The sequence below is a fragment of the Enhydra lutris genome, unplaced genomic scaffold, assembly GCF_002288905.1.
Source record: "Enhydra lutris kenyoni isolate GAN:26980312 unplaced genomic scaffold, ASM228890v2 scaffoldscaffold6, whole genome shotgun sequence".
Classification (NCBI taxonomy): Eukaryota; Metazoa; Chordata; class Mammalia; order Carnivora; family Mustelidae; genus Enhydra; species Enhydra lutris.
This window is the reverse complement of record NW_019154090.1, coordinates 15,811,837-15,838,444: the sequence shown is the minus strand read 5'-3', so window position 1 is coordinate 15,838,444 and position 26,608 is coordinate 15,811,837. Positions and strand designations below refer to the sequence as shown.

Genomic DNA, 26,608 nt, shown 5'->3' with positions numbered 1-26,608 from the left:
GAAGTGGGGCTCGATCCCAGGACCCTGGGATCATGACCTGAGCCGAAGGCAGAGGCTTTAACCCACTGAGCCACCCAGGTGCCCCTCATCTATAAATTCTACACATGCCTGCTGAGCACCTACTACGTGCCAGGCTCTATGCAAGTTGCTGGCAGTTTGGAGATGAATCACACTGACCTCCAGATTTCAGAATACATTCCCACCCAGAACCTCAGGAGCCAGGCCTCAGTGGCTGGGACTGGACAGCGGGCAAAGGGAAGGTACCTCCCACCACCATCCCTCAAGGGAGCTTCTTGCTCTTCCCTTTGCCCCCATGGAATAAATCCTATTCAGTCTGCACTCAGGGCTGAAGTGGCCCCTTATTCAGGGATGGGACTACCCACTGCAACCTCATTTGTGACCAGGCCAGCCTGGGTATCCTGCCTCCCCTTCCAGGACCTTCCCCTTGCCTGGGGGCCCATGGTGGGTTCCAGAGGCAGTGTAACCTGGTGGAAAGGGCCTGGGCTCTGCAGTCAGATGGTCTTGGGTTCCATTCTCATCATAAGTGCTTACTGGCTGCGTGACCTTGAACAAATCACTTAACCTCTCTGTGCCCCAATATCCTCATCTGGCAAAAGAGACTTTTGCATCCAACCCTGCAAAATTCCTGGGGGATTAAGAGGACATAGAGATATGTTAAGTGTCTGGCACATAGTAGGAATTTAGTAGGTGAGTTTCCTTCTTTTCAGTCCTGAAGATCCCTGCCTGCATTCAGGGAGCATTTCCCCTTGGTAGAGCATCTGAGAAGTCTGTCCTTAATGGTTCATGAACAGCAGAAAATAGCCTACCCCCAGGAGTGGTGGTGGTGGCTTCGTGGAATGTCTGGGGACTATCCCAGAGCTGGAGGGCAGCAGGACAGTGAGGGGACCCAGAGCCCAGACTCTGGGACCAGACTGCCCAGGGTTCAGCCTTAATTCTGCCACTGACCAGCTGGGTAATTCTGGGCACGTTGCTTAGCCTCTCGTGCCTCAAGCCTCATGTCTGTAAGTTGAGAATAATAACAGCACCTCCAGGATAGGGCCATTGTGAGGATTCAGCAAATGTATCCATTACATCACCTGGCGCAGCACCTGGCTCATTGAAAATGCCCAGTAAGTGCACTTACGTTTGCCAGACTGGAGATCAAAGCCTGACTGTGCCACTTCCCACTGTGTGACTTCGTGCACGTGTCTTCACTTCTGCAGGTTTCCTCTTCCTCCTCTGTGCAGGAGGAATGGTACCTATCTCAGAGGGTTGTGAGGATTGAATGATACCATGCATGGCCACACACTTAGCACAATGCCTTAAAGATTGCATGCTAACGGTGGACTTTCAGGTACCGTCCTAAGTGATCATCTAGGGCCACAAGGTTCCGAGGACATTCAAAATGCAAAGTATAGAAGTTAGCTTCTTTCTGAGGCTGCTCCTGCCCCCAGCCTCCTTCTCCTTGGCTGGGGGTGGGGGTGGTGGGCAGAGGGGTGAGACTGGGAGGGGCAAACATGCAGACATTCTTGTTGTTGGCATTCCCACGCACTAGCTTGTGACCTCAGGTAGGTCCTGACCCTCTTTGGTCCTCAGCTTTTCAACTTGGAAATGGACTAGATGTTTGATACAATCTGCATCCCTCCCTTCCCAGGCAGGAAGCACTTCCCCATCTCTTGTGTGTCCCTAGCCCCTGGAGCATCCTTCTGTCCTCACACCAGCCAGTGTTTTTTAAAAAACCAAGATTGCTATTTACTAGCTTTGTGACTTTGGTCAACTTAGTGCTGTCTCTGTGTCTATTTCCTCTTTTGTAAAAGGAGCACGATACTAGCACCTACCTCATTAGGTTTTTGTAATCCATGTAAATGTCTTAGAGCAGTGCCTGGCACAAAGAAAGTGCTATATGAGAGCTATCCTTCTTATTATTATCACCACGGTGAGTCTCTGAGAGCCATCCTTGGCTTCCTGCAACAAGCCTGTTCAAGGTTCCCTGACCCGACCCTCTCAGGGTCTGCCCTCGTCTTGGATGTACCTGTGGGGAGAACCTGGCCCAGTCTTCTGCCCCCAGGAATAAGAGCCCAGATCTGGGTCCTGTCAGAAGACAGTCACAACACCCAAGACTGAGCAGGTCTTCTAGAGGCCCCTCTCAGACATGGCAGGAGGAAGCAAGAGGTGGAAGGTGATCGCTACCCCCGCCCTGGCCTTGCCTTTCAAGCTCTTGGGTACTGGTCCCCAACCCCGTCCATGTTGCACTTGACCCTTTACCCCACCCCCCCCCCCAGAAGCTCACAGGTGACAGCTGTAGATCTCACCACTCTTCTCAGAAGCCTGCAGTGTCTCACCAGGTCCTTCCAAGAAAGAGCCAGAATCCTCCTAATGGCCTTAGGCTCTACTGCAGGATCCTAACCACGCCTGGGTCATGGACCCCTCATCAATGCGGGGTGGGGCAGGGGGGACACCCTGTGGATCTTTCTCACAATAATGCTTTTAATGGAATAAAGTAAGATACATAGCATTACTGAAAGGTAAGCTGGTCGAAGTGCAGCTACTGACATATTTTTAAAACAAATTCATTATATAATAACATATGTTTCTGTATTAACCCATTATGACCTGACCCAGTGGCAGGACTGAGCCCTGTAATGTCAAAGTCACAATGAGTGTAGCTGTAGCAATGGGGAGTGATGAAAGTGATTTCTTGTGGTGACAATATTTCAGTCACTGCTAATGCTACCATGCTTGTCGCCTACACTCATAATTGTAGAAAATGCTAACTGTCAGTATGAGAGTACTGAAAATAAACATGTAATTTTCCCATAGTTCAAGGAGGCTCTGGGTTGATTCATGGTCCCCTGAATCTGGGAGTCTCGATTACAAGGCCCTGTGCGTGACCTCCTCTCCTCTCGTCTTGTCCCCCCTCTTCTAGCCACACTAGCCTCCTCTCTGTGTTTCAGATATGCCAGACACGTCCCTGCCTCAGGGCTTTTGTGCTGGCTGTTCCCTCCACTGGCAACTCTTTTCCTCAGATCTCTGTGTGGGCCACTCCCTCACCATGATTAATTAAAAAGAAAAAAAAAAAGTATTTGAGAGAAATACCCTGAGGTTCAGAGACTCTAAGTGTCTTTTCCAAAGTCACACAGCAACTAAATGGTTGGGTAGAGATGCCAACCCAGCACCTTGCAGTTGCCTCATAAACAAGGGCCTCGCTGAAGAGGGACAGTGCCCAGCTATGACAGTGAAGCACTAGAAGCTAATTCTTTCCACTCATGGGGAAGATAGTCTGCCCGGGGGTGCTTGATGTCTGGTCGCACTGAGTGGTGACCACCTAAGTCTGGTCCAGTCTCCAGGATGCAGAGATGGTAGATGGCCTTGGTGACTGCGTGCCCTTCCCCTGGGCCTGGCTTTCTCCCACCTCCCCTCCCCTGCAGGATGGCACATGGTTCTGGCCTACAGCTCAGCTAAAGGAGAAAATCTCCTTGGCTGCCTGCTGGCATGACCCTGAGGCAGCTCCAAGCAAAACTGCTACATCTGTAAAGACAGTCCCTTCCCCAGGCACTAGCCCTGCCTGGTGCCCTCACTAGAGTCCCAGGGCAGGGCCTGGGAATGGTCCCTGGGGGCAGGTGCCCTGCCAGGAGGCAAGGCCAAACATCTGGACCCGCCAAGGGCAGAGGCCTATTTTGGTTTCTGTTTCCATCCATTCAGTGGTCCCAGCTTGGCCGGAGGCTGGATGGCTGGGCGGGGCCTGATCGCCCAGGGTTGGGGGTGCCAGGATGGGCAGGAGGAAGGGAGTAGACAGTTAGGCTCCAGGCAAACTCTGGCCTTGACTGCTCCAGGGCTTCTCCAGGGCACCGGCACCACCCAGGACTTCAAATACACACATGCACATACTCTCCTGCTCATGCACGCTCACCTATAGACACACGGGTGGACACACACACGTGCCTATACACACTCATCCCCACACTAATGCACATGCACTCACACAATACTTTAACACAGTTGCTCAGTCACTCTTCCATACACACACACACACACTTGTGCACACATATGCACACACACTCTTCCATACACACCCACGCTCGTGCACACATGCATGTGCATGCACACACACACATACACACACACTTATTTACGCAGTTGCCGCTCACGTTCAGGCTCATGCTCTCATACGCTCACATCCCAGACCAAACAGATACCACCCCCAGCGCTCGCTCTGGCACAGTTCCTCCCCCTCTCTTAGACAGAACCAGCAGTTCCCTCCCACTGTCTCCAGTGTGGTCTGAATGTAGTGTCAGCTTGTAGCAAGGCTGCGGGGCGTGCCTTGAACACGGAGTTCAGCCCCTGTTCTACCAATGACTGAAAGGAGGCTCGGAAAGGGACAGTGATGGCTCTCAGGTCACATCACATTGCTGGGGCAGAGCCAACGTGAGGACCTCCCAGCCCCATCTGCAGGGCCTGGTTTTGGCTATTGGCGCAAATGAATCTGTGAATAAGGGTTGGGGCTCAAGGGCTCATTGCCTCTCCCTCCCCATGAGGAAAGGGGTGTCCATGTTAGCTCTGGGGGGGCGCATGAAGTACTGCTCTAGCACATCAGCAATGGTTGTGAGGTAGTCTGTGTGTGCGTGCGTGTATGTGCGTGTGTGTGTGTGTGTGAGAGAGAGAGAGACAGAGAGAGAAAGAGCTAATGAAGGTAGAACTCCTGTGTTAACCTCCTGCGCTGGGTCTCTACCCATGTCATCCCATCCTAACTCATGCCACGCTTGAAACAGTGGATTACATTCCTCATTTCATAGACCCTAAGGCCAGAGAAGTCAAGTGACTTGTCCAACATCACAAAACAAACAAGCAGCAGAGCGAGGCTTCAAGTCCAGGTCTGTCTGCTTCCAAAACCTGGTCTCGTACAAGTGGCTAAGACACGTTATGCCTACGGTGTGCCAGGCACTGTTCCACAGGGACTACAGCATCTCACCCCCACAGCATCCCTCTCCGGGCATCACTGGACAGGGGAGGAAACCGAGGCACACAGATGTAAAGCCAAGTCACCCAGCAAGTAGGTGCTAGAGCTTGGATTTGAATTGATGGTCTGGCCCCCAGCCCAAGGTCTGACCATGATACCATGCTGCCTCCCCCTGAGTGTTTAACTCCTGGCACCCGGGAGGGAAGCTGGGAATGCCCAGTCCCGGGAGCTACCAGGTGTGTGGGGACATTGATGCCCCAGGAGAGCTGCTCTTCCTGGTTCAGGGATGCCTTCCCTTCCCCCTGAACTGGAGCCATTAATGGAGAGGAGTGGAACCATCTTTTTGCTGGGAGACCTTGGACAAGTCGACTTCTTTCTGAATCTCAATCCACAGGCAAGGGACAGTTGGACCGGGTGATCTCTAATTGTCTCCCAGCTCAGAAATGTTGGGCTGGGTCAGGAGCAGGCCCCAGCTTCAAGGCTGTCCATTAGGTTCTACCAGCTCAAATGTTTGTCTGGGACCCCTTAGAGACACAGGGGAAAACTAAGGAGGGACAGGCCCAGGACTCCCTGAAGGTGCCCGCAGGGCAGAGAATGCTGGGCTGGGAGTTTCAGGTCTGTTGCTACCTTGCTGTGTGGCTCTGGGTAAGTTACTTGCCCTCTCTAGGCTTTAGTTTTCTCATCAAGAAAAACATGGGGGATAGTTCCTGTTCTACCCCACTCTGCAAGGCTATTGTGAGTATCCAACGTCCAGATGGGAAACTGTGTGGGGCAATGAAAGACCCAACTGATGTTGGCAAATTATTATTATTTTTTAAAGATTTTATTTATTTATTTGACAGAGATCACAAGTAGGCAGAGAGGCAGGCAGAGAGAGAGGGGGAAGCAGGCTCCCTGCCGAGCAGAGAGCCCGATGTGGGGCTCAATCCCAGGACCCTGGGATCATGACCTGAGCCGAAGGCAGAGGCTTTAATTCACTGAGGCACCCAGGCGCCCCGGCAAAGTATTTTGTACCTTGTTTTGTTTCCCAAATAATTTGAGAAATTTAGCTATTGATAATTGATTATGTTGATAAGAGTTTCTGTGAAATTCCTGGCCAGATCTACCCCTGGAGGCCAGGCTGAGTGTCTAATCAGATAAAGAAATCATGAATTGAGTGCCACCCATGTACCAGACACTGGGGTGGTATTATTAACTCTACTTCCCTTCTGCAAATTAAGAAACTGAGGCTCAGAAAGTTTAAGAAATCTGCCCAAACACACATAGCAGAGACAGGAATCATATCCCAGGTATGACCAGCTGTGAAACCCAGGCCCATCACCACCAGGGAGCACTGCCCCTTTGCCCCAGAGTAGGGTAGGGCTGTGTTCCTCCCACCAAGAGGCTCCAGGTCCATGAGAGATTTCAGCCCCCACCCCTGCCAGGAGCCCAAGAATGAACTGGAAGCAACCATGTCACCTCCTGTGTGTGACCTCTGACCTCCCTCCCACATGCCCCGCCCCCCGGGCAGAGTGTCCCCCACGCCTGCCCGCCTGCCCCGCTCTGACCCTGGCGCCTGCAGGTGCGGCTGGTGATTGCCGAGAAGGGCCTGGCGTGTGAGGAGCGGGACGTGAGCCTGCCGCAGAGCGAGCACAAGGAGCCCTGGTTCATGCGGCTCAACCTGGGGGAGGAGGTGCCCGTCGTCATCCACCGGGACAATATCATCAGCGACTATGACCAGATCATCGACTACGTGGAGCGGACCTTCACAGGAGGTACGGCTGCCATTTCCACCAGGGGCTCAGCCACAGACCTCGGGTCCCCACAGGCTCAGACGGGCTCCCAGAACCTTGGGGAGGCTGAGGAAGCCCCCTGGGGTGCGGACATGGCCCAGTCTCCCCTGCAAGGAACAATGGGGCTGCAGACAGGGCTCAGATGCTCCCCAGGAATCACAGAGCTACAGGCATGGCCACCATCCTTGGGATGCCACAAACCCTCTCCCCGGCACTCCAGGGAAAGGGTTAGCTAGTCCAGACATGTCCCTAGGAGCACTGGGGCTGCAGCCTCCTTCCCCAGGAGCTCTGGTGTCAGAGGCACGGCCACAGGTCCTCAGAGCCCCCCTGCAGGACCCAGGCCCTCCTAGTCACCACAAATGGGGCCCAGACCTTCCAACTATGCCAGCACATGGGCAGGGCCTAACCCCCTGAATCCCTATAAGCACAGTCAGGGCCGTGGGCCCCCTAGGTACCCCATAGACACGGGCCCAGGTAGCCTCGAACATTGCCGATATGAGCGCGGCCCAGACACCCCAGAACCCTGCAAGACCCTGTGTCTCCCTCCCTCCCTCCGACCCTCTTCAGGTTCAAAAGCCCACTGCCCATGGCAGATGCTGCAAATCCAGGAGAGGGGTCAGGGCCCAGATGGATACTGTGTAGAAAGAATATGAATGAGTTGCCGACAATTAAAAATCAAAGAAAGTTCCATTTTAAGCATCCAGATTTCTGGCTTCTCCAGCCTGGTCACACTGGGCCGACACCCCCATCGGGCTACAAGCCTGGAGTGGTGAGGAGCTGCCCCTAGGAGACAGGCTGGGTAGACCAGTAGGATCCCCTGTCAGCCGGGTGGAGACTTTGTCTCAAGAGCCTGGGAAAAGGGCTGGTCCCTGTGGGCCTCGACATATCAGGGTTCCAGGATGCTGGCATGGAGGGATGGGGTCCTAGAGCCTGGCCTGTCCAAACGGGGGGTAGGGAAGGGTAGGCGGGCAGGGCGGGACCGCCACCCCCAGCCCAGCCCTGGCCGTGCCCTGCAGAGCACGTGGTGGCCCTGATGCCCGAGGCGGGCAGCGCTCAGCACGCGAGGGTGCTGCAGTACCGGGAGCTGCTGGACGCGTTGCCCATGGATGCCTACACGCACGGTTGCATCCTGCACCCCGAGCTCACCACCGACTCTATGATCCCCAAGTACGCCACGGCCGAGATCCGCAGTGAGTGCCGCGCTACCCCCGCTGGCCCACCGTGTGCTTTGGACAGGAATCCTCCTCCTCATCTCTAGTCCCCTTCCTCCTCATTTTCCTCCTGATCTCCCTCATCCCTCTCTGCCTCTCTCTCCACCTCTTTCTCTCTGTCTCTGTTAATCCCTCTGGGTATCTCTGGCTCGATCCTCCCTCCTTTCCCCCGCTCCTGCCCTCCCTCCTCTTGCTTTCTCTCCGCTGCTCTCCCTGGCCTTCCAGCTCATTCACTCCCTTTCAAACTGAAATGTCTCTCCCTCTCTGGCTATTTTCATTCCCCTCTCCTGCCCCTCTTCTTGTCCTGCCATCCCATGCAAAGGCTACAGGGCTCTGTGGCCCCCAGAGGCTTGTCTTGTCCCGGGGGAGCTGGGGCACCATCATGGTGGAGTCCCAGCCCCAGACACCTGGAGTCGGGGCCCAGGGAGGTCAGGACTGTGGTTGGTGATCCAGGGCACTGAATGACATCAGGGTTGGTGCCGCCAAGGAAGGCTGCCCAGATGTGCAAGGCCCCCTTTGGGGTCTCTGGTTTCTGATTTAAGCATCACGTGTCCTGTCCTAACTGCTAACTTGGACGTGCCCATAGCCTGGCTCATCCTCTAGTTTCCAGCACCCAGTAAACGGGGGTTAGATTAAATCAGACTACGCATCAACCACTGTTTACAGACTTTGGTCCAGGCTCTGTGAAGACACCATGGGGGTCCTATAGACAGATGAAGTGTGGTGATTCTAAGTAGGTACTAGGTGTCTAGTAAATGGTCACTTCCTCCCTCTTGAAGGAGAGAGCCGATGTTTGTAAGTGGGACGGGGCAGGTTGTGGAACTTGATCTCGTCCCTTTAGAGCACCCTTGAACAAGACTCAGAATTTATCAGTATCATCCTATCTCCATTCAGTCAGCAACACTGATGAGGTCTCCTATGACCTAGACCCTGGACAGGGGGCTGGGGACAGATGGGGACAGACACAGCTTCTACTGTCCCAGTCACGGTTCCGTCCCAGGGAAGCAGAATGACAAGTGAGCGGGTAATTGCAGTGCAGGACTAAAGACATTTGCACAGCCTCTCAGGAGGGCAGCCTGGCATCTAGATCAAACACAGAAAGGCCCGCAGCTCAGAGGTGATCCCACAGTTACACCTGGATGTGTGCACCAAGAATCACGTACAAGGATTTTCATTGCGGCCTAGGTGGTGATAGCAAGAACTGGAAACAACCCCATTGTGCATGAGTTGGGAACTGGGCAAATACATTCTAGTCTTTCCCTACATTGGAGCACTTCAAGTCTTCCCATACAATGGACCTCAGCACAGCTATTTTTAAAAAAAGATAAGCCTATGACACTGGGTGTTACGTGCAACTGATGAATCACTAAATTCTGCCACTGCAACTAATAATACACTATATGTTAACTAACTTGAACTTAAATAAAATCTAAAAATATAAGCATACGGGATGCTCTCTAAGATATATTAGTAAGTAGGAATGAAGGGCAAAAACTGCATCTAGCGTGCTAACATTAATATATTTAAAAGGGTGTTAAATGGATACGCAGGTGCTTGCAAACACAGAGGGTTTCTGGAGGGATATACGAGAAGCTATTGGCTTTTGGGGAGCAGAACTAAGAGACCACAGATTGAGGAGAGAGAGATTTACTTTTCACTGTGCATTCTTTTAATATTGTTTGCATTTTTAAATAAGTATGTATGTATAACCTGTTCAAACACTAACTGATTTTAAAAATGTTAACCCTAGAACCAAGGAGTGTTAAGAGAAGGTGCCCATCCCAGCCTTGGGGGCATGGGGGGCTTCTGAAATAAAGCAACACCCAAGGATGACCAGGGGGTAGAAGGGGAAGGAGAGAGAGAATCCCTCCAGCTTCAGGGGTAGGAGAGGGTGTGGTGTATTGGGGGAACTGAAGGAAGTTCTGTGTGGATGATGCGTAGCCCCAGGGGGTATGAGTGGCCGTGGTGGGAGTCTGAGGAGTAGGTCTGACAGAATTGGAATCTTGTCCAAAGAGCAGTGGAGATGGAAATGAACATGGTGGAAAATGGGATGGAAATGAACATGGATAGAAATGAACATGATCCGATGTGTATGTAACAGCACTCCCTCCCCTGAGAGAATGGGTGGGACAGTTAGGAGGTCCTGCTGTCACCTAGGTGAGCAATGATGGTGGCCTGGACTGGGTGGAGGCAGTTCCTAAATACTTCTGGGGGCTGGAGACCCTTCCTCATTCATCCATGAGCTACCTGAAGGAGCCTAGAAGGCAGTGAGGGGTCCAGAGAAGGCCCAACCTGCTCCTCCTTTGAGGAGAGAGATCTGAGGGTTCCAGCTCCACTGGGTGAAGGAAGGGGATCTCACAGGTGCAGAAGGGATCCTGCAGTGATCCCTCCAATCAGCCTAAGGTCTTTTCTGGGCTTGGTTTGCCCTCCTGGAGTCTAAAGAGAGCCACATGTGCATCCCTGGGTGACTGGCAAGAAAGAAAATGCTATACTTTACCTTCACGTTCATAAAATATTAATGAGACTTAATATAGCCCCAAAGCTGAAAGGTCTAGGAGTGTGTTTACTGAGTTTTGTGTCAGGCCAGGAGATGGGGTGGTAGATGGTGAGACATCAGAGGGCAGAGGTTGAACATCTGCGATTACTCATTTACTCAGTCATTCTATTCATTCATTCATATTTTCATTCATTCAACTCTCACTAAGCTCTTGTTCTCTGCCAGCCTGCACTGGGTTTTAAGGAAACAGAGACAAATCTGACATAGCCACTGGTCTCCAGAAACTCAAGTTCTGGTGGGAGACATATATATCCAGAGATAAGTACATCAAAATCTCCACGTATGGCAGGACAGGTTGTGCACTGCACAAGTCCAGGGGTCACTTTTCACATAGATTGCAATGTGAATGGGTTTGTGCAGGGGCAGCTCTGATTACTGTATTTGCATTTTATGGCAGAAATCTGTACAGTGTACACCAGAGGACAAAGGCATTGAGTGGTCAAACCTCCTAGAGGATCAGGACAGACTTCATGGAGGAGGTGATCTTGAACTAGATTTGGAAGGGGATTTTCATGAATACAGGAGAAAGATATTCCAGGAGGTAGAAGTAGTGTGAGCGGAAACCAAGAGGTTTGGGATGGTCTGGCACATTCAGGGAATGCCAAGCGTTTGGAGTGGCTGAAATGTTACCACCTAGGGACAGGGACAGGTGGGGCAACTCAGTGAAAGATGGAGTTGTAAGAAGAGAGGATCCTGCTGTTTTTGTTTTGTTTTGTTTTGTTTTCTAAGGCAAGTTGAAGAGCTTGGATGTTATCTGAGGTCAGTGAGGAGCCAAGGATGGGTTTTAAGCAGGGAGTGGCATGATCAAGTATGTGTTTGAGGAAGACCTCTGAGTGGGGAGAAAGGCATGGAAGGAGAGAGTGCCGGTGCCTCGGGCTGGGTCAGAATCATCCAGAGCGAGATCAATGAGGGGATTTGAACTAAGGGAGGCGGAGGATTGAAAGGAAGAAGTTGAGTATGAGAAGAATAAGAAGGAGGAATCAGAAGGACCTGGGACTGATTTGGTTCAGGGAGCAGGTGAAGGAGGAATTGAGGGCACTCCCGCAGGCATCTGGCTTGGCTCAGTGTGGGGAAGGGCACTGCAGTCAGTGGAGAGTGCAGCTGAGGAGCACGTGGAGCAGGGACGATGACATCAGGTGGGCCATGATGAGTTCAAGGAGCCTAAGGGATCTCTAAGTGGAGTTGAGACACAAGGGAAAGGGGAGAGTAGGATTGGGGCACCACCATCTACCTGACCCACCACATCCCAGACTTACTGGCCAAGAATTCTAGAGAAATCATGGAACAGACCCCAGGATCTTATCCTGCATGATATTTTAACTTCCTCTTATAATTCCCACAGTTTACAGTTAGATTCTCTAAGTTAGATTATGGATACTTCTTTTCTCTCATTAAGAATGATTCTCAAGGTGCTGGCTTGAGTTCCATCATGGACCCACTGTTCCATCACCCTTCCCTTTTTAACATCTTTAAAAGGCCAGTTTTCCCAGGAAATATGGGTTAGGGTGTTCCTAAATCCTCACGAAAATTGCCTCACCAGAGGGGGAAGTTTCAAGACAGCAAAAGTCTCTTACAGTTTTTCTTGCATGAAGCAAGTTTTTCCTTGTGAGCTACAGTGAGTGAGCACCAGACTAAGAATCAGATGGACCCAGGCTTGAAACCCGCTTATCCTTTACTAGTGTGGGATATCATTTAGCCTCTCTGAACCCTTTCCTTTTCCTTTTCTGTTACCTTTACCTGTTACCACAGGAAAGGGTAGGGGAAGACATGCACTGAAGTATGACTTTGTCCAGGTTTATAACCTCTCCATTTCTGGCAAACTCCTCATCCCCAAGTAGTCTCCTCCTCATTGAGGTTTCTTGATGCCTTGTGGCCCTCTGTGTCCCACAGCATTCTGTTCACTCTCCATCACAGATTGATCATGCTGCATCAGAGATTTCTCTATGTGTCTGTCTCTCCCACTAGCCTGAGCCTAGAACAGGATGGCATGTCATCCAACCCTACGTTGCAGCCTGTTGCACCTACTAGGTGTTGGCTGTTGATATTGTTACTTCCCAGACCAGTGCTTGAGTGGGACCATACCTGCAAACTTGTGGAAGAGGGGGTGGGAGTGGTCCTGGGTATCAGAAAGGTGAGGCTTTCCCTATTCTCTCCCCAGGACATTTAGCCAATGCCACCACAGACCTCATGAAGTTGGACCATGAAGAGGAGCCCCAGCTCTCTGAGCCCTACCTTTCCAAACAGAAGAAGCTCATGGTGAGTGCTTCCAGGCCTGCCCAGTTCCCTTCCCCATCACCTTTCCCATGAAACAGTTCCAATGGGAGAAGCTGGTTCTATGAATGAAATGAAAACACTGCTCACTTTTCCAATCCTGTCTCCTCTGTCACTTACTGGTTTTTTGACCTTAGGCAAGCCACTGTCCCACTGGAGCCTTGGTCTCATGACATCTTAGGTTGTGTCCTAAGAGTAGAGCATTAGACAGAGGTTCTTGGGTAACAGTGGCATTGAGAGAGTGTTCTAAGGAGAACCCAGTAAGAGGCCAAGTTCACCTGATCCCACAGAGAGCTCTACAGCCTAAGTGTCACCACAAAGTCGATCCTCACGGAGGCAAGGGGCAAGACAGGTATAGCCCTGTGTCAGTCAGTCATTGGCTACAGATTGCCTGGCGGGGGCATGAGGGATGGGAGAGACCCTCCAGAGTATTTCCAAGCAGCTCTTGTTGGCTGAGAGTAACTCTGGAGAAGAGGCAGCAATGAGCAGCTATAAGCAGATCCTCAGAGCAGCTGGCATATGAAAGTGCCAGGTCTGGCCAGGATAGCCAAGCTCATGGGAGTGTTGTGGGCACCAGATGAGCGGGCTTTGTTTGTAACAGTGGAGCCCTCTCTATGCTGGGAGGGATATTTGGAGGCTGGGTTTGCTGAAGGAGGTTTGAGTCAAGCTCCTTCCAGCCTTGGTTATCCAAGCCCCCTTGGAAGCCAGCTCAACTCCTCTGGTTCCTGCCTGTCCTGTTCCCAGGCCAAGATCCTGGAGCATGATGATGTGAGCTACCTGAAGAAGATCCTTGGGGAGCTGGCCATGGTGTTGGACCAGATCGAGGCGGAGCTGGAGAAGAGGAAACTGGAGAACGAGGGTGGGTGCCAGCTCTGGGGTAGGTGGGTGGTGGAGCCCATCCAGTCCACCTACCCCTGCCCACTTCCAGCCCCTTTATCCCAAAGATCTCAGAGGACCTCCCATGTGGTTAGGGTCATGGACCATGGAGGCAGACAGACTAGATATAAGTCATAGCTTGACTACTTACTAGTTAAGTGACCATGGGTCAGGTACTTCACCTCATTGGACCTCATTTTCTCATCTGTAAACTAGGAATAATAATAAGACCTACTCTAGAAAGGTGTTGAGACGTTGCATGAAATAATACATGTAGGTATTGGGTCAGCACTTAGCACACAGTAGGTGTTTAATTGAGGTTGGTGAAGATGATGACGGTGGTGGCGGTGATGACCAGGACCCACCATACCATCTCACCTTTCCCCTGCTCAAGGATGTATTATGACTCTCTCTGACCTTGACTCTTTCTGTCCTTGAGTGGCTCTCTGACCCTGAGCATGCCAGCTTCATTCCCATCTCCACACCTTTGCTCCTGTAGCTCTTCTAGCTGGGAGTATCCTCTCCATGCCGCTCTGCTCCTTTTTCCTTTTATGTGCTGTCTTTGCCACCGGCCCTCTTTGAGTTTGATTCTGGGTCTTCTCATCTTGCTCTGTTTTAGGCGGTCGGTCTTATCTCCTCAGTTATGCTAATTTACAGAGCCTACGTGATAGGCACTGCTACACTCACAGTGTCACACACACACACACACACACACACACACACACACACACACCATCTGTATGGGAAAGCCATGGAGCACAGTGTTTGAAAAGATGGGTTTAGGAGCCCCAGGCTGGCTCAGTTGGTAGAGCATGCAACTCTTGATCTTGGGGTTGTGAGTTCAAGCCCCAAACTGGGGTGTAGAGATTACTTAAAATCTTAAAAAAAAAAAAAAAAAAAGAGAGGTGGTTTTCAAGTCAGACAGAGGTTTGAGTTAGAGGTCCAGCTTTGCTGTCTATACTGTGTGACTTGGATAACTTGCTTCCCCTATTGGAGCCTCAGTTTCTTCACCTGTAGAATGAGATGGTAATAATACAACTTAATGCCATCTTGTTGGACTCTTATAAAAAGTCAAAGTACTTTGCCCACTGCCTGGAACATGCTAGTTTAAACATATGGCAGCTAAAGGCATGCACATTCTCTGTTTGAGAAAACTGAGGCTCAGAGAGATACAGGGACTTGCTCAAGGTCATGTGGCTCGTAAATGGCATGGTTGGGGCAAGGACAGGTTTGCCCCTGATAGGTGCAGTGCTCTTCCAGCATCTCACAACTGAGGCAAGCATACGGTATGCACAGATACCTAAAGGAATAGGACATTGTCATGAGTTCCAAAGCCAGGGCCCTAAATCCTCTGTAGAAAAAAGCATGGCAAGGCTTAGTAATAAAAATAGTATACACCTCAAGCAGGAACTTTCTCCTTTCTGTCAGAGAAGGTGCTTAGGAGAGCCGTTGCAGAAGAGTGCTCAGAGGCCAGAAGGCGTGGTGTTTCCAAGGTTGCCTCTGGGGTCAGAGTCCCAGCTCTGCCATTTTCTCATTGGTTGACCTTCATTATCAGGCACATCTTACGTATTTATGGATTAATTTGCTCAGCTGCCCTGACAAAATACCACAGACTAGATGTCTTAACCCACAGAGATTTATCTTCTCACAGTTCTGGAGTCTGGAGTCAAAGATCAAAGTGTTGGCAGGTTTGATTCTTTCAAGATCTCTCTTGGGCTCACGAGGTCACATTCTTGCTGTGTCTCCATGCATGCTTTGCTCTGAGTGCATGCCCCTGGTGTCTGTGTGGCAAAATGTCCTCTCCGTATAAGGACACCAGATTAGTTAGGGCCCACCCTGATGACCTCATTTTAACTTACTTACCTCTTTAAAGGTCCTTTGTCAAAATATAGTCGCATTCGAGATACTAGGGATTAGGGCTTCAACATACAAATTTTGGAAGGACACAATTCAGCCCAGACAACATATCTTTAACAACACTTCCTGTGAGCCAGGCACTGTGCTAAGTGTTTCACATAGTTTAATGCATTTAATGCCCCTAGCAACTCTAGGACATAAGTAATATGAGTAATCCTATTTAAACAGATGAGGAAACTAAGGCACAGAGAGGTTCATTAACCTTCCCAAGGTCACACAGATAGAAATGGTGGAGGCTAGATTCAAACCCTGGCTCCCAGAGTCTTCAGTTTTTAAGTGCTAGCTCTGCTGCTTCTTCCGTTCTGTAAAGGGGTGATAAAGAGAAAGCCCACTTCACAGGGCTGTTGTGAGGCTCAGTGAAAAAGTGAGGGTAAGGGAATAAGCACATGGCCTGGCACACGGTATGGAAATGTCCACACATATTAGCTGCTGATACGATCAAGGGAAACACAGAGTGTGACCTAGATGGAGGGCAGAGTTGAAGGTCCTGGAGAACAGCTGTGGATGCTCATTCCTCATGTGATCTGTAGATAGGGAGCCTCCTGACCTCAGGCTCTGTTTTGGTCCTGAGCTCTTCCAAGAGGAGGCAGCATTGTAGTGTGCCATGGCAAGATGACTGGGACTGTTCCAGATGGAGATCCTTGTGTCCTCCATGGCTGCGGGAGGCAGCAGAGGTCTGGGGAGGTGGCTGGGCCCACATGGTCTCATTCACCCACTGGGGCACCCCCAAACTTTCCTGGGAGTAGTGCTTATACCCTGCACTTGTCCCCTTCTGAAGCAGAACCCAGAGTTGGGAACTATTACAATGTCACAGTTAAGACCTCTAGAATGGAGCCAGATGACATGGACGTGGATTCTGGGTCAGCTACCTCCTAGTTTTGTGACCTTGTAGGATTCACTTCACTTCTGTGAGCTCATCTACAAAATGTGGATAATAATAGACTCTAACTTGCGAGGTTAGATTCTAGGTTGCGAGGGTTCATAAAGATAATGGGTGTTGGTCACTCTCCACAGTACTTGGCTAAAGGTAGAATGTTCTAGAAATAGCACTTTCAAAAATAATAACCGTTCTTCTTCATTCATTTATTGAAATATTTCTTGGACACCGATTGTGTGCCAGGTCCTGAGGATAAAATTAAGTAAAAACAAGACATTGTTCTTGCTCTCATGTAGTTTATAGTCTGGTAGAGAAGAAAGACATTAATCAAATAATCCCATCAGTAAAAACAGAATTATAAACAGTGATAAGGGTTAAGATTGATAGTAAAAAGAGTCTGGCAAATTTGATAAAGCTTCTCTGAAGAAGTGACGTTTCAAATGAGACCTGAAGGATATGGAAGGGCCAGCCTAGTGAAGAACCAAGACAGGTGTGTCCTAGGCTGAGGGGACACCATGGTGAGGGGATAGCTGGGAACTCTTTGGTAACTGGGTACTGTGTGGTCAGTAACAGGAAAAGTGGTGTAAGTGTGAGGTTGGACAGAGCCAGAGAGATGCAAGCTCATGGACCTGTATTTAAGATTTAGAATATTCCCATATTTATATTTTATTGAGAGTTTAAATTTAGTCTATATTTAGAATTTAGATTCTGTCCTATGTACAATCCATCCAATGGGAACTCCTTGGAGGGTTGTGAGAAGGGGATTGCATCAGTTAGCTTTTGCCGTATAACAAATAAACTCTAATTCTGGGTCACTTAAAAGAACCTTTTATCTGCTCATGATTTGTGGTTTGGCAGTTTGGGCTGGGCTCAGCTGGGAGCTTCTCCCTGTCCCACATGCTGGTGGTGGCAGCACTCAGGTATCTGCAGCCAGCTGGTAGACCTCGCTGGCATGTCCAGCAGCCGGCTCTCCATCAGCCTGGCCAGTGGGCCACATGTTGGTCATCATCCAGCAGGCTAACCCATGCTCATTCATATGGTGGTGGCTACAGGGTCTCTGAGAACAGCAAGGGAGCAAAGACTCAGCAGGCAAACACCTTTCAAGCTTCTATTTGTGTGGAATTTACTGAGTCCCGTTAGCTAAAGCAAGTCTGGGTTAAAAGGGTGATGGCTGACATTCACCACCTGTTGGCAGAAGCAGCAAAGCCACATGCATACAGGAATGGGAGGCATTGGGTCCACCCAGGGTGAGATGTTCTGATTTTAGGAGCACTCTGGTTGTAGTGAGAATGGATTTCAGGGGAGACAGAGTGGAGGCTGTCACAGCAGCCCAGGAGGGATGATGCTGACTTGGGCCGAGGAGGTGGCAAGGAAGATGGGGAGGCATGGATGGACTCGAGAGGCGTTTTGGAGACAGAATGGATTGGTACTTGCGGAGTGGTCTTATGAGGAGGGAAGAGTAAGGGAATGGAATCCAAGATGCCTACTGGGTTTTGGTCTGAGCTATTGGATGGTGCCATTTCCTGATATGGATGGGAGGTGGGTGCAAGTGTTTGATTTGGGACTCAGTGTGTTCAAGAGGCCTTTCAGACACCCAAGAGGGGGTGTCATAAAAGCCGCTAGGTATTCTAGTCTGCCTTGTAAAGGAGAGGTCAGACTTTGGAGAGAGATGTGTGAGTCTCTAGCATCTCTGTGTGGTATTTAAAGCCACAGAACTGGGTGATTCATCAAGGGGGGACAAAACAGAGTCAGGCCTGATGTGTCCTCTTGCTGCACAGCAAATTGCCCATGAATTAGTGGCTGAAGCTGCAACAAAATGCACATTGATTACATCACACATCTTCTGTGGCTCACGACTTCTGGAGCAGGGGGGGCTGGGTGCTTCTAATTTAGGGCTGCATGATGCGGGCTGTGCTCAAGCTGTTGGCTGGAGCTGCAGTCGTTTGAGCTGGAGAATCCACAGCCAAGACGGCTCCTTCACACCGTTGGTAACTGGAAGTCTCCGGCCCCTGCTGGCTGTTGGCGGGAGGCCCCAGTTGCTCATGACCTGCGCTTCTCAATGGGGCCACTTGAGTGTCCTCACAACATGGCTGCCGGCTCTTCCTGGAACCAGTGCGGCAGAGAGTGAGAGAGGTGGCCACAGTGATTTCCACAACCTGCTGCTGGAGGCCACTGTCACTTCTGCCACATTCTGTTCACTGGAAGCAAGGGACAAAATACAGTCCGTAGTCAAGGGCAGGGAGATCGGGCTCCATCAGAGATGTACTGAGTGGCTCGTGAGTGCATTTTAAAACTGCCTCCCTGCCCTGAGGTCCCCCCATGTAGGGAGAGCGGTAGAGGCGGAGGAGCCAGTAAAGCCGACAGAGAGTCACTGGGGCAGCAGGAGGACCCTTGTGTCAATGAGATTTAGAAAGGATCGTGCTTTAAGTAGAGAACAGTGGCAAATGCTGCTGGGAGTCAGAGAAGCAAGGATAGAAAAGCGTCCCCTGGACTTTGTCTCACGACTGTCGGTGACCTTGCCAAGGGCAGTTTCACTGGAATGTGGGGGTGGATGGCTGGTGAGGGAGGAAGACAGCAGGTGTGGGCCCCTCTTGTGAGACGTTTAGCTATGGAAGGGAGTAGAGAGATGGAATGTTGCCTGAGGACGGATGTGGGGTGAAGAGGGGAGATACAAGTGTGTTTTCTGGCCGTGGAAAGAACCTGGTGGGAAGGAGACATCAGTGCTGTGGGATGGATGGCACTGAGTCCAGGAGAGGACGTGAGGGGCGTCCTACAGGCCGGGGCCCCGAGGGAAACAGGGCACCTTCAAATGGGGTAAGTTAAAGAGGACTTCATCAAGGGACCATTCACAAATGTGTGGGCAGGACGCAGGGAGAGCACAAGGAAAAACGGGGTGGCCTGGGTCTGAGGTTGTGAGGGGTGGGAGCCGTTGCAGGAGCCTGGAGAAAGAGGCTGTGTGGAGGGGGGACGGCCAGGCAGGAGCCCATGGCGACCCGCAGAGAGGACTCCCACCTCCCTTTCACCCACCCACCCTCCTACCTCCTGCCTCCGCTCCCCAACGGCCGGACCCAACTGGAGCCTGAGGGCTGGATGGAGCCCCACTGGGGTGGGAATCTGTCCAGTTGTCCTCCTGGGACACAGAGCAGCGTGGAGAAGGGAGGAGGACGGATCTAGAAGGCAAAGGGGAGACATGCAGCCTTGGATGGTGCAGAGAGCGGCAGGGGGCCCGGCCTTGAGAGGAGGTGGCCGAAGGCAGGGTGCGTGTGCCTGGCTTTGCAGGGTTCATGGCCAGAGTGAAGGCTTTCCTGCCTGAAGGCTCCTGTTTTCTGAATGCCGCACGTGGTGATGTCCCAGTCCGAGTGAGGACTAGGGACCCGGTGTGAGGAAAGGCGAAAGCTGTGTGGCCGTGTCTGCAGGCCGTGGGGAAGCCAGCCTACTCTGGAACTCATAGACGCCTGGAGGTGGCTGAGTGCCCTCTTGGGCTTTGTGCTCATGAACTTGAAGCCTAACTGGTCCGTGTAAGCGTCTCCAGCACACTCAGCTGGCAGACTCAGGGGAGGCAAAAGAGTTTGTCCAGGGCTGGGGGCTTTTCAAAGTGAAAACAGAATTCTAAACAGTGATAAAAGTGTTAAGATAAGTGTTACTGTTTTCCTATATACACAGAGCTGGAGGAGAGGGGCAAACGGAAGGGCGACCCGCCAGGCAGCTACACATGTCCGCACACGTGGAGGTTGTGGCTCTCAGCATCTGCCCACAGACAGAAACACAGGCATGGACACACTCAGACAACGACACACACATAAATGCTTGGGAACGTCTGTCTGCCGCCAAGCAGCCCACCCGGTGGACGTGGGCATCACTGCACTTACGCGCCTGGGGCTCCACACCACATGGACGCAGTGCCCACGTGCGGATAGCCACGTGTGTAAACACAGTTGTTGCGTGGACTTGAGCAGGCGCACACAGGGGCAAACAGACACAGCGCACATGAGGCGGACACACAGATCTGCACACACACCCTACAGAGAACGCACTTACCGAAAGGGGCTCGAGAGTCTGTGGCGATCTGTGCCTGTGCACACGCGCGTCTGCACGGGGACGAGGCCGTGTTCTGTAGTGGTTACACACAGGCTCTGGAACCTGGGCTCAAATCCAGGCTCTGATCGGACACGTCCTACCTGCGTGGCTTTAGCCGAGTTACTTAACCTCTCTGTGCTTCAGTGTCCTCATGTGTATTGTGGGGATAATAATAGCACCTACCAGACAGGGTTGTTGGGAGGAGTGGGGAGATGACACCACACATTCTGGTGCCTCTCCCACCCCACAGACTGTTCCTCCCCTGCACCTCTGCTGGTTTCTCCTTATCCACTACCTAAACCTTGTCCTGCCCGGGGCTCAGTCCTTGGTCCTATTCTCAAATCTGTCTTCTCTAGTCTGTTGCTGGGAACCATGGCCCCGATCCTGCCTCTTTTCATGGCCCCTCACCCCCATCCTGACCTCACCTCGCTCCGGAACTGGCAGTAACTCCCCCTGCCCCCACCAGGAAGAGCACTCCTTTGCCCGCACCGTCAGCTTCCTTGCCCGCCTCTGGCTTTATCACACTTCGCAAAACCTCAAGTGGTTACATCCGCTCTCTACCTAGTAGTTCCTGTGCCCGTGGACCCAAGTGTGGCTGGAAAAACACACATGTGCCGGCTGGTCTCACTTTGAATTCATGACCATGAGGCTTAGATGGCTCTCCCGCTGCCCGAGGGTCCCCCCCATCCCGTCTTAGTCCCCTTTCCAGGTGACTGCTTAATACCTTCTCCTTCCTCCTCAACCTTCCACCCGCTGTCCCCAGCCCTCCCCTCACTCACTGAGGACACCAAATGCTCGAACCCCACAGCGCCCCCCCACCAGCATCTGTGCTGTACCCATCCGTCCTATACACACCACATTTTACCAGTTCTAAGAGACTTCTTTGTTACAACACATCATAACATCTCTGAAATTGGAATGTTTCTCACAAGCAAAGTCGAACTGGCACCACTTGTTCTCTCCGGGGTGGCTATCTTCCATTCCAGATACAGTGATGTACACTCCCTTGAATTACTGAGCCTGAGCTGTCCTTGAACCAGCAACCCCTCCCGTTGTATACTAGACGTCCATCCGCTCAAGCACTTGTGGTGGTAATTCTCTCCACTGTCCTCGGTAGCATCATTTCCCCCTCTCTGCGGGGTCATCCCCATCAGCATGCTGGGTTTTCCCTCCCCGCTTGCAAAGACACTCTTGACCTGTCTCGCATTATTGACGTGTCCTTCCCATCACAGCAAACTCCTTGACAGAGGGATCTTCGCTCACAGTCTCCAGTTCCTCTCCTTCCTTTCTCTCTTGGACTCCCTCCAGCCAGGAGTTCAGCGTCAGCATCCACTCCCACTGCTCTTGTCAAGGTCACCAGTCACCAAATGCCACCATAGTTCTCTGGCTCCTACTTGACCTTTCTGCAGCATTCGAATACCTCCCTGCTTCTCCTTGGAACACTTTCTTATCTTGGCTTCCAGGATCACACCCTCTCCTGGTTCATCTCTTACCTCCCAGGTGCTCCTTCTCATGCTCCTCTGCTGGTTTCTCCTTGCTGCCCAACATCTGACTCTCGAAGCCGCAAAGCTCAGTCCCTGGTCCTATTCTCTAGATCTGTCTACACTCAGATCTGAGTGTAGACTACCCTTGCTAATGTCCTCCCAACTCCATGCTGATGATGCACACTTAACTAGGTATACATACCTCTAATTGCTGATTCACCATCTCCCCTTGGAGATCCAACAGGCATCTTGAAGGTTATGTATCAAGAACAAACTCTGGATTAGACCCTTCCTTGCACTTTGCCTCCCTGTCCTGTGAAAGCACGAGCCTCTGAGGACACTCTGTCTGTCTTGTCCTGTCAGGTCTTCATGCCCAGCACATACTAGATAAACATGTGTTGGGTGAATGAATAAATGAATGAACAAGAAGCCGCAGAGTGAAAGGGATGGAGGGGCTTAGGCTTTGATGGTGGGGGGCATCAGACTCAGGACATCTCTGAGTTGAAAGGAACACCGGCTCAAAGATGCAGAAGCCAGCCTCCCGGGACAGCAGACCTCACAGGAAGTGGGCAGCAGGGGAGCGCATTCCAGGCATGAGACCCAGCAGGGGCAAAGGCCCAGAGGTGGACATGGAGCTCCTTTGGTCTCCTACATCATGTCTTGGTTCAAAACCCTGCAGTTCTTCCCCACTGACCATGTCATGTCCATACCCCTTTGTGGAACTTCTAAGATTTTTCCCAGTGTGTCTCCATCTACTTCTCTAATCTTGACTTTTCACAAATCACTCCCTGCTCCCTGGGCCCCCCCCCAGGCAAGCCATGCCCATTTCCAGTCCCTCCGGCTGCTGTGTTGAGAGCGGACTCAAGGAAGTCAAGGGCAGAGATGGGAGATCATCAAGGGGACATTCTGAAAATTCCAGTGAGAGAGGATGGTTGTTTGGACCGGGCTGGTAACTGCAGAGGTGACCTCACACTCTGGCTGTGTTTGGAAGAGAAGCTGACAGGAGTTGCAGACACACTACATGTAGAGGATGAAAGGAAAAGGACTCGCCATGACATGGGACTTCGGACCAAGCAACTGACAGGGTGGGCACGTGGTCACTGACATAGGGATGAGCATGGTTTAGGGGTGACAGGGTTTAGGGGTGACAGGGTTTAGGGGTGACAATCAGGAATTTGGTTTTGGACATACCGGGTTTGAAGTGCACGGTGGATATCTGAGTGGAGGCTGCTGAACAGGCGGGCAGTTAGACACAGGAGGTTAGAAGTTAGACACGTGTATTTGCACTTCAAAGTCAGTTGATTTAAAGAAAAAGTACTAACAGAGGTAGTCTAAGTCTTAGGCAGAAGTGATTCAAGAAGTGATTCAAGCCGCGGCCCGGTGGCTGTGGGAGCTGGCAGAGGCCAGAGGTGTCAGTGGTGGAGAAGTGAGTCCCACCACCCCCATCTCCTCTCCCTTCCACTCCAGGGCAGAAGTGTGAGCTGTGGCTCTGCGGCTGTGCCTTCACCCTCGCCGACGTCCTCCTGGGAGCCACCCTGCACCGCCTCAAGTTCCTGGGACTGTCCAAGAAGTACTGGGAAGACGGCAGCCGGCCCAACCTGCAGTCCTTCTTTGAGAGGGTCCAGAAGCGCCTGGCCTTCCGGAAAGTCCTCGGCGACATCCACACCACCCTGCTGTCGGCTGTCATCCCCAATGCGTTCCGGCTGGTCAAGCGGAAACCCCCATCTTTCTTTGGGGCATCCTTCCTCATGGGCTCTCTGGGGGGGATGGGCTACTTTGCCTACTGGTACCTCAAGAAAAAATACATCTAGAGCCAGGCCTGGGCTTGGTGCCTGTCGGTGTCTCTGTACTGTGTGACTCCCAGCAAGCTCTCAGTCAGCCACTGTCTCATGAACACTCGGACAGCCACTCCCCGCCCCGTTTGGAGTAACTCTATCGTCAATGTGAAAACATTCCATAGTTTAGAAGTAGACGTTGCCAATGCCGTGAGTTGAGGCCACGGCTCTACTAAAGGAGAGAAAGAGTGAGTGTGAGAGAGAAAGAGAGAGAGAGAGAGAGGGAGAGAGAACAGAAACAAAACACGAATGCCTTTTCTTTTAATTCAAGGTCTCAAGATGGAACTGTGGGGACTGGTTAGGATTCGAGGTGAGTCCCAGGCTGTTTCATCTGCCAGGGCCCAGATTCTGGGAGGTGCTTGGGGCTCGGAGGGCCTGACCCCTCGCCTCCCCTTCCCTCTTGCCCAGGGAATTCTTCCACAGGACAAAGCCAACATCAACACTGACTTTTCTAAGCGGTGCCTCTGGGTGGGGCTGGAGACCGCAGACCCCGGGGAGGCCCCTGAAGACCTGAAGGGGCTCCACTCTTCTCCTGTACATGGACGGAGACAGCACTGGCTCCAGCCAAGGCAGTGGCAGCCAACCACCAGGTCACGCCTGGGACCGACCCCATGAGCACACCCTCTTGTTCCCCTCCTGATTTGGCCAGTGGGTTTGCTTTGACACTTACCAGAAGTCCCTGGAGGCAGCGACCATCCGTCATCCTTTTCCCACCTGGGGTTGACATTTCCCACCACGGGAGGTGGCCTTTCAGCGAGGGCCCTGTTTGACCTTCTTCAGAAGGTCAGTCCTGGCCTGAGTGCAGGGGTGGGTCTGGAGGTGGATGGACTAGGGTCCGTCTCTCTCTGCCTATGCCAAAGCCACCTCGTTTAATGCTCACCTTCCCCATCTCTTGTGGGGCTCCCCCTGTGTTCCACCACACCACGTGGAGAAGGGGAGGTGCCTGCATACCTGCTGCCCTCCCTGGTCATGTCTCACTTTCCTGTGCCTTTTGCATGTTGGGAGAGGGTCTGGGTGTCACTGCCGCTCATGCTTAGAAACCACTGAAAGCCCCCAATAAAGCATTCAGGAGGAGCATTTTCTTTTCATTTCTAAACATGTGTTTTCCATCCATCTCTCATTTCCAGAGTCTGGGGCCGGAGATGCAGAGACACGAGGTTCAGACTCAGAGTTGAGTCCAGAGCTCAGGTTGCTGGTTGTGGGGATGGCTTCTGGATGGACTTTGCAATGCTCTGACCTTGGCCTACACCCACCTCACTTGGACACAGGGCTTCCCAGTTTATAAAGCGTGCTCACAGCCATCTGCTCATGTTAACCTAGATGTGGTCCTCCCTGTGTTACACCCAGAGCACATGCCCCACAGTCCTCCAGAGGGAAAAATGGGCTAAGATGTCTAAAGAACATTAAACCAGGGATATAACTTGTAGAACATAAAGCATAGTTTATTGATTTTTGCAAAAATGTATAATAATTTGCCTTTGTTTTGTTTTGTTCATCAAGATGGAAAGAAAAAAAAATAGCCAGGGCCCAGATAGGGCAAGCACAGAACATGACAGCAGAGTCACCATCTGGTGCTGTTCCCCCCTTGGGCTGGTCAAACATCCACGCAGACTCTCCACTCATAATTAAACTCCACTCAAGAACAGAAACATCATGCTTCACCCCAATGGGGTTGACTGGTCTCCTGCTCTCACCCTCTCTCCAAAATGAGACTCAAAAGGCCTCATCAATAACATCATTCTGGATAATGTTGGATTCTCTTCTTGTTCCTCTACTTCTAGAGGTCACAGGCACTCCTTGATAGGTTATAACCTACAGATTAAAACATCAGTTTAGCCATCACTGGCATTCCTTATGCACAGTGTATACACACACATGATAAGCAAGGAAGAAGTCCACAGAGCCGCCAGAGTCCTCATTTCTGTAACCGATCCCAAGGCCATTGGTGATATTGATCATTTCTCTCTTCCCCACTAGCTATTCTAGATTCTCTTTGTCCTCAACCAACAATTCGTGGTTGGGGTATTTTATCTGGTGAAAGGACTCAGACTTTGGTGGTCCTTTCGCTGCTGTGGTTTCCCATTACCCTTTTACTACTGGCCATGGAAATTCTGTGGGGCACCCCGGAGAATCCTCAACTTCCTATACAGAGTGTCCCAGGCCACCATTGCAGAAGCAAGCCCATGTACCCTCGGGGATCGGGACCAATCCCCGAAGTCTGTAGAGGACCCTTTTTTGCCTCTAGTTTCAACAGTATGAGATCAAAATGTCCAAATGGCAACCTCAACTTCTGCTAATTCAGCTGAACCACTGACGTATTCCCCAACAAAAGCATTCCTTCCTTAGGAACCATAATCTCTAACCATCAAAGTGCAAAGATTCAGGGATGGGAAGTAGCATTTTTGTGAATGGGTTATTATGTGCAGTAGTGAGGGCTAGTCTCCCATTTGTACCTCAGCACTGCTGGATCTGTGTTTTCTGGGTGTGGGAGAAACAGCACCGTGGTCTGTGTGAAGTGTAGACTGCATCCTGCAGGACATCACCCCCTGGTGATCCTGCCTGGTGCAGGAGGCCATTTCAATGCTCTATAAGTCTGGCTGCTTCTAGATAACAGACCTAGTAAGACCAGAAGGTTCCATAGGTATAATTGTACTGCTGCATTCTTCTGCTGTGATATCAACTCCTTGGCCAGAAGCAATGTTGTATGGAATACCAAGACTGGATCCAAGGTGTCCATGGGCGTGGAGGTCAAAGACGGCAAATCCATACATAGA

At 51.4% G+C, this 26,608-nt stretch overlaps 1 protein-coding gene across 4 annotated transcripts in view; it reads left to right on the top strand.

Moving 5' to 3' along the window:
• LOC111141659 (ganglioside induced differentiation associated protein 1 like 1) overlaps nt 1–24,048 on the top strand; it is a 26,187-nt gene extending 2,139 nt beyond the window's left edge. Inside the window, exons 2-7 of one of the 4 annotated variants that reach the window (XM_022494388.1) lie at nt 6,339–6,347; nt 6,519–6,711; nt 7,746–7,919; nt 12,656–12,753; nt 13,513–13,627; nt 23,467–23,810. In XM_022494388.1, coding sequence (XP_022350096.1) covers nt 6,339–6,347; nt 6,519–6,711; nt 7,746–7,919; nt 12,656–12,753; nt 13,513–13,627; nt 23,467–23,810 — 933 coding nt within the window. Of the gene's footprint in view, nt 1–6,338; nt 6,348–6,518; nt 6,712–7,745; nt 7,920–12,655; nt 12,754–13,512; nt 13,628–23,466 lie in introns of all 4 variants that reach the window. The other 3 variants (XM_022494389.1, XM_022494390.1, XM_022494391.1) reach the window with 3 other exon arrangements.
• The last annotated feature ends 2,560 nt before the right edge of the window (nt 24,049–26,608 follow it).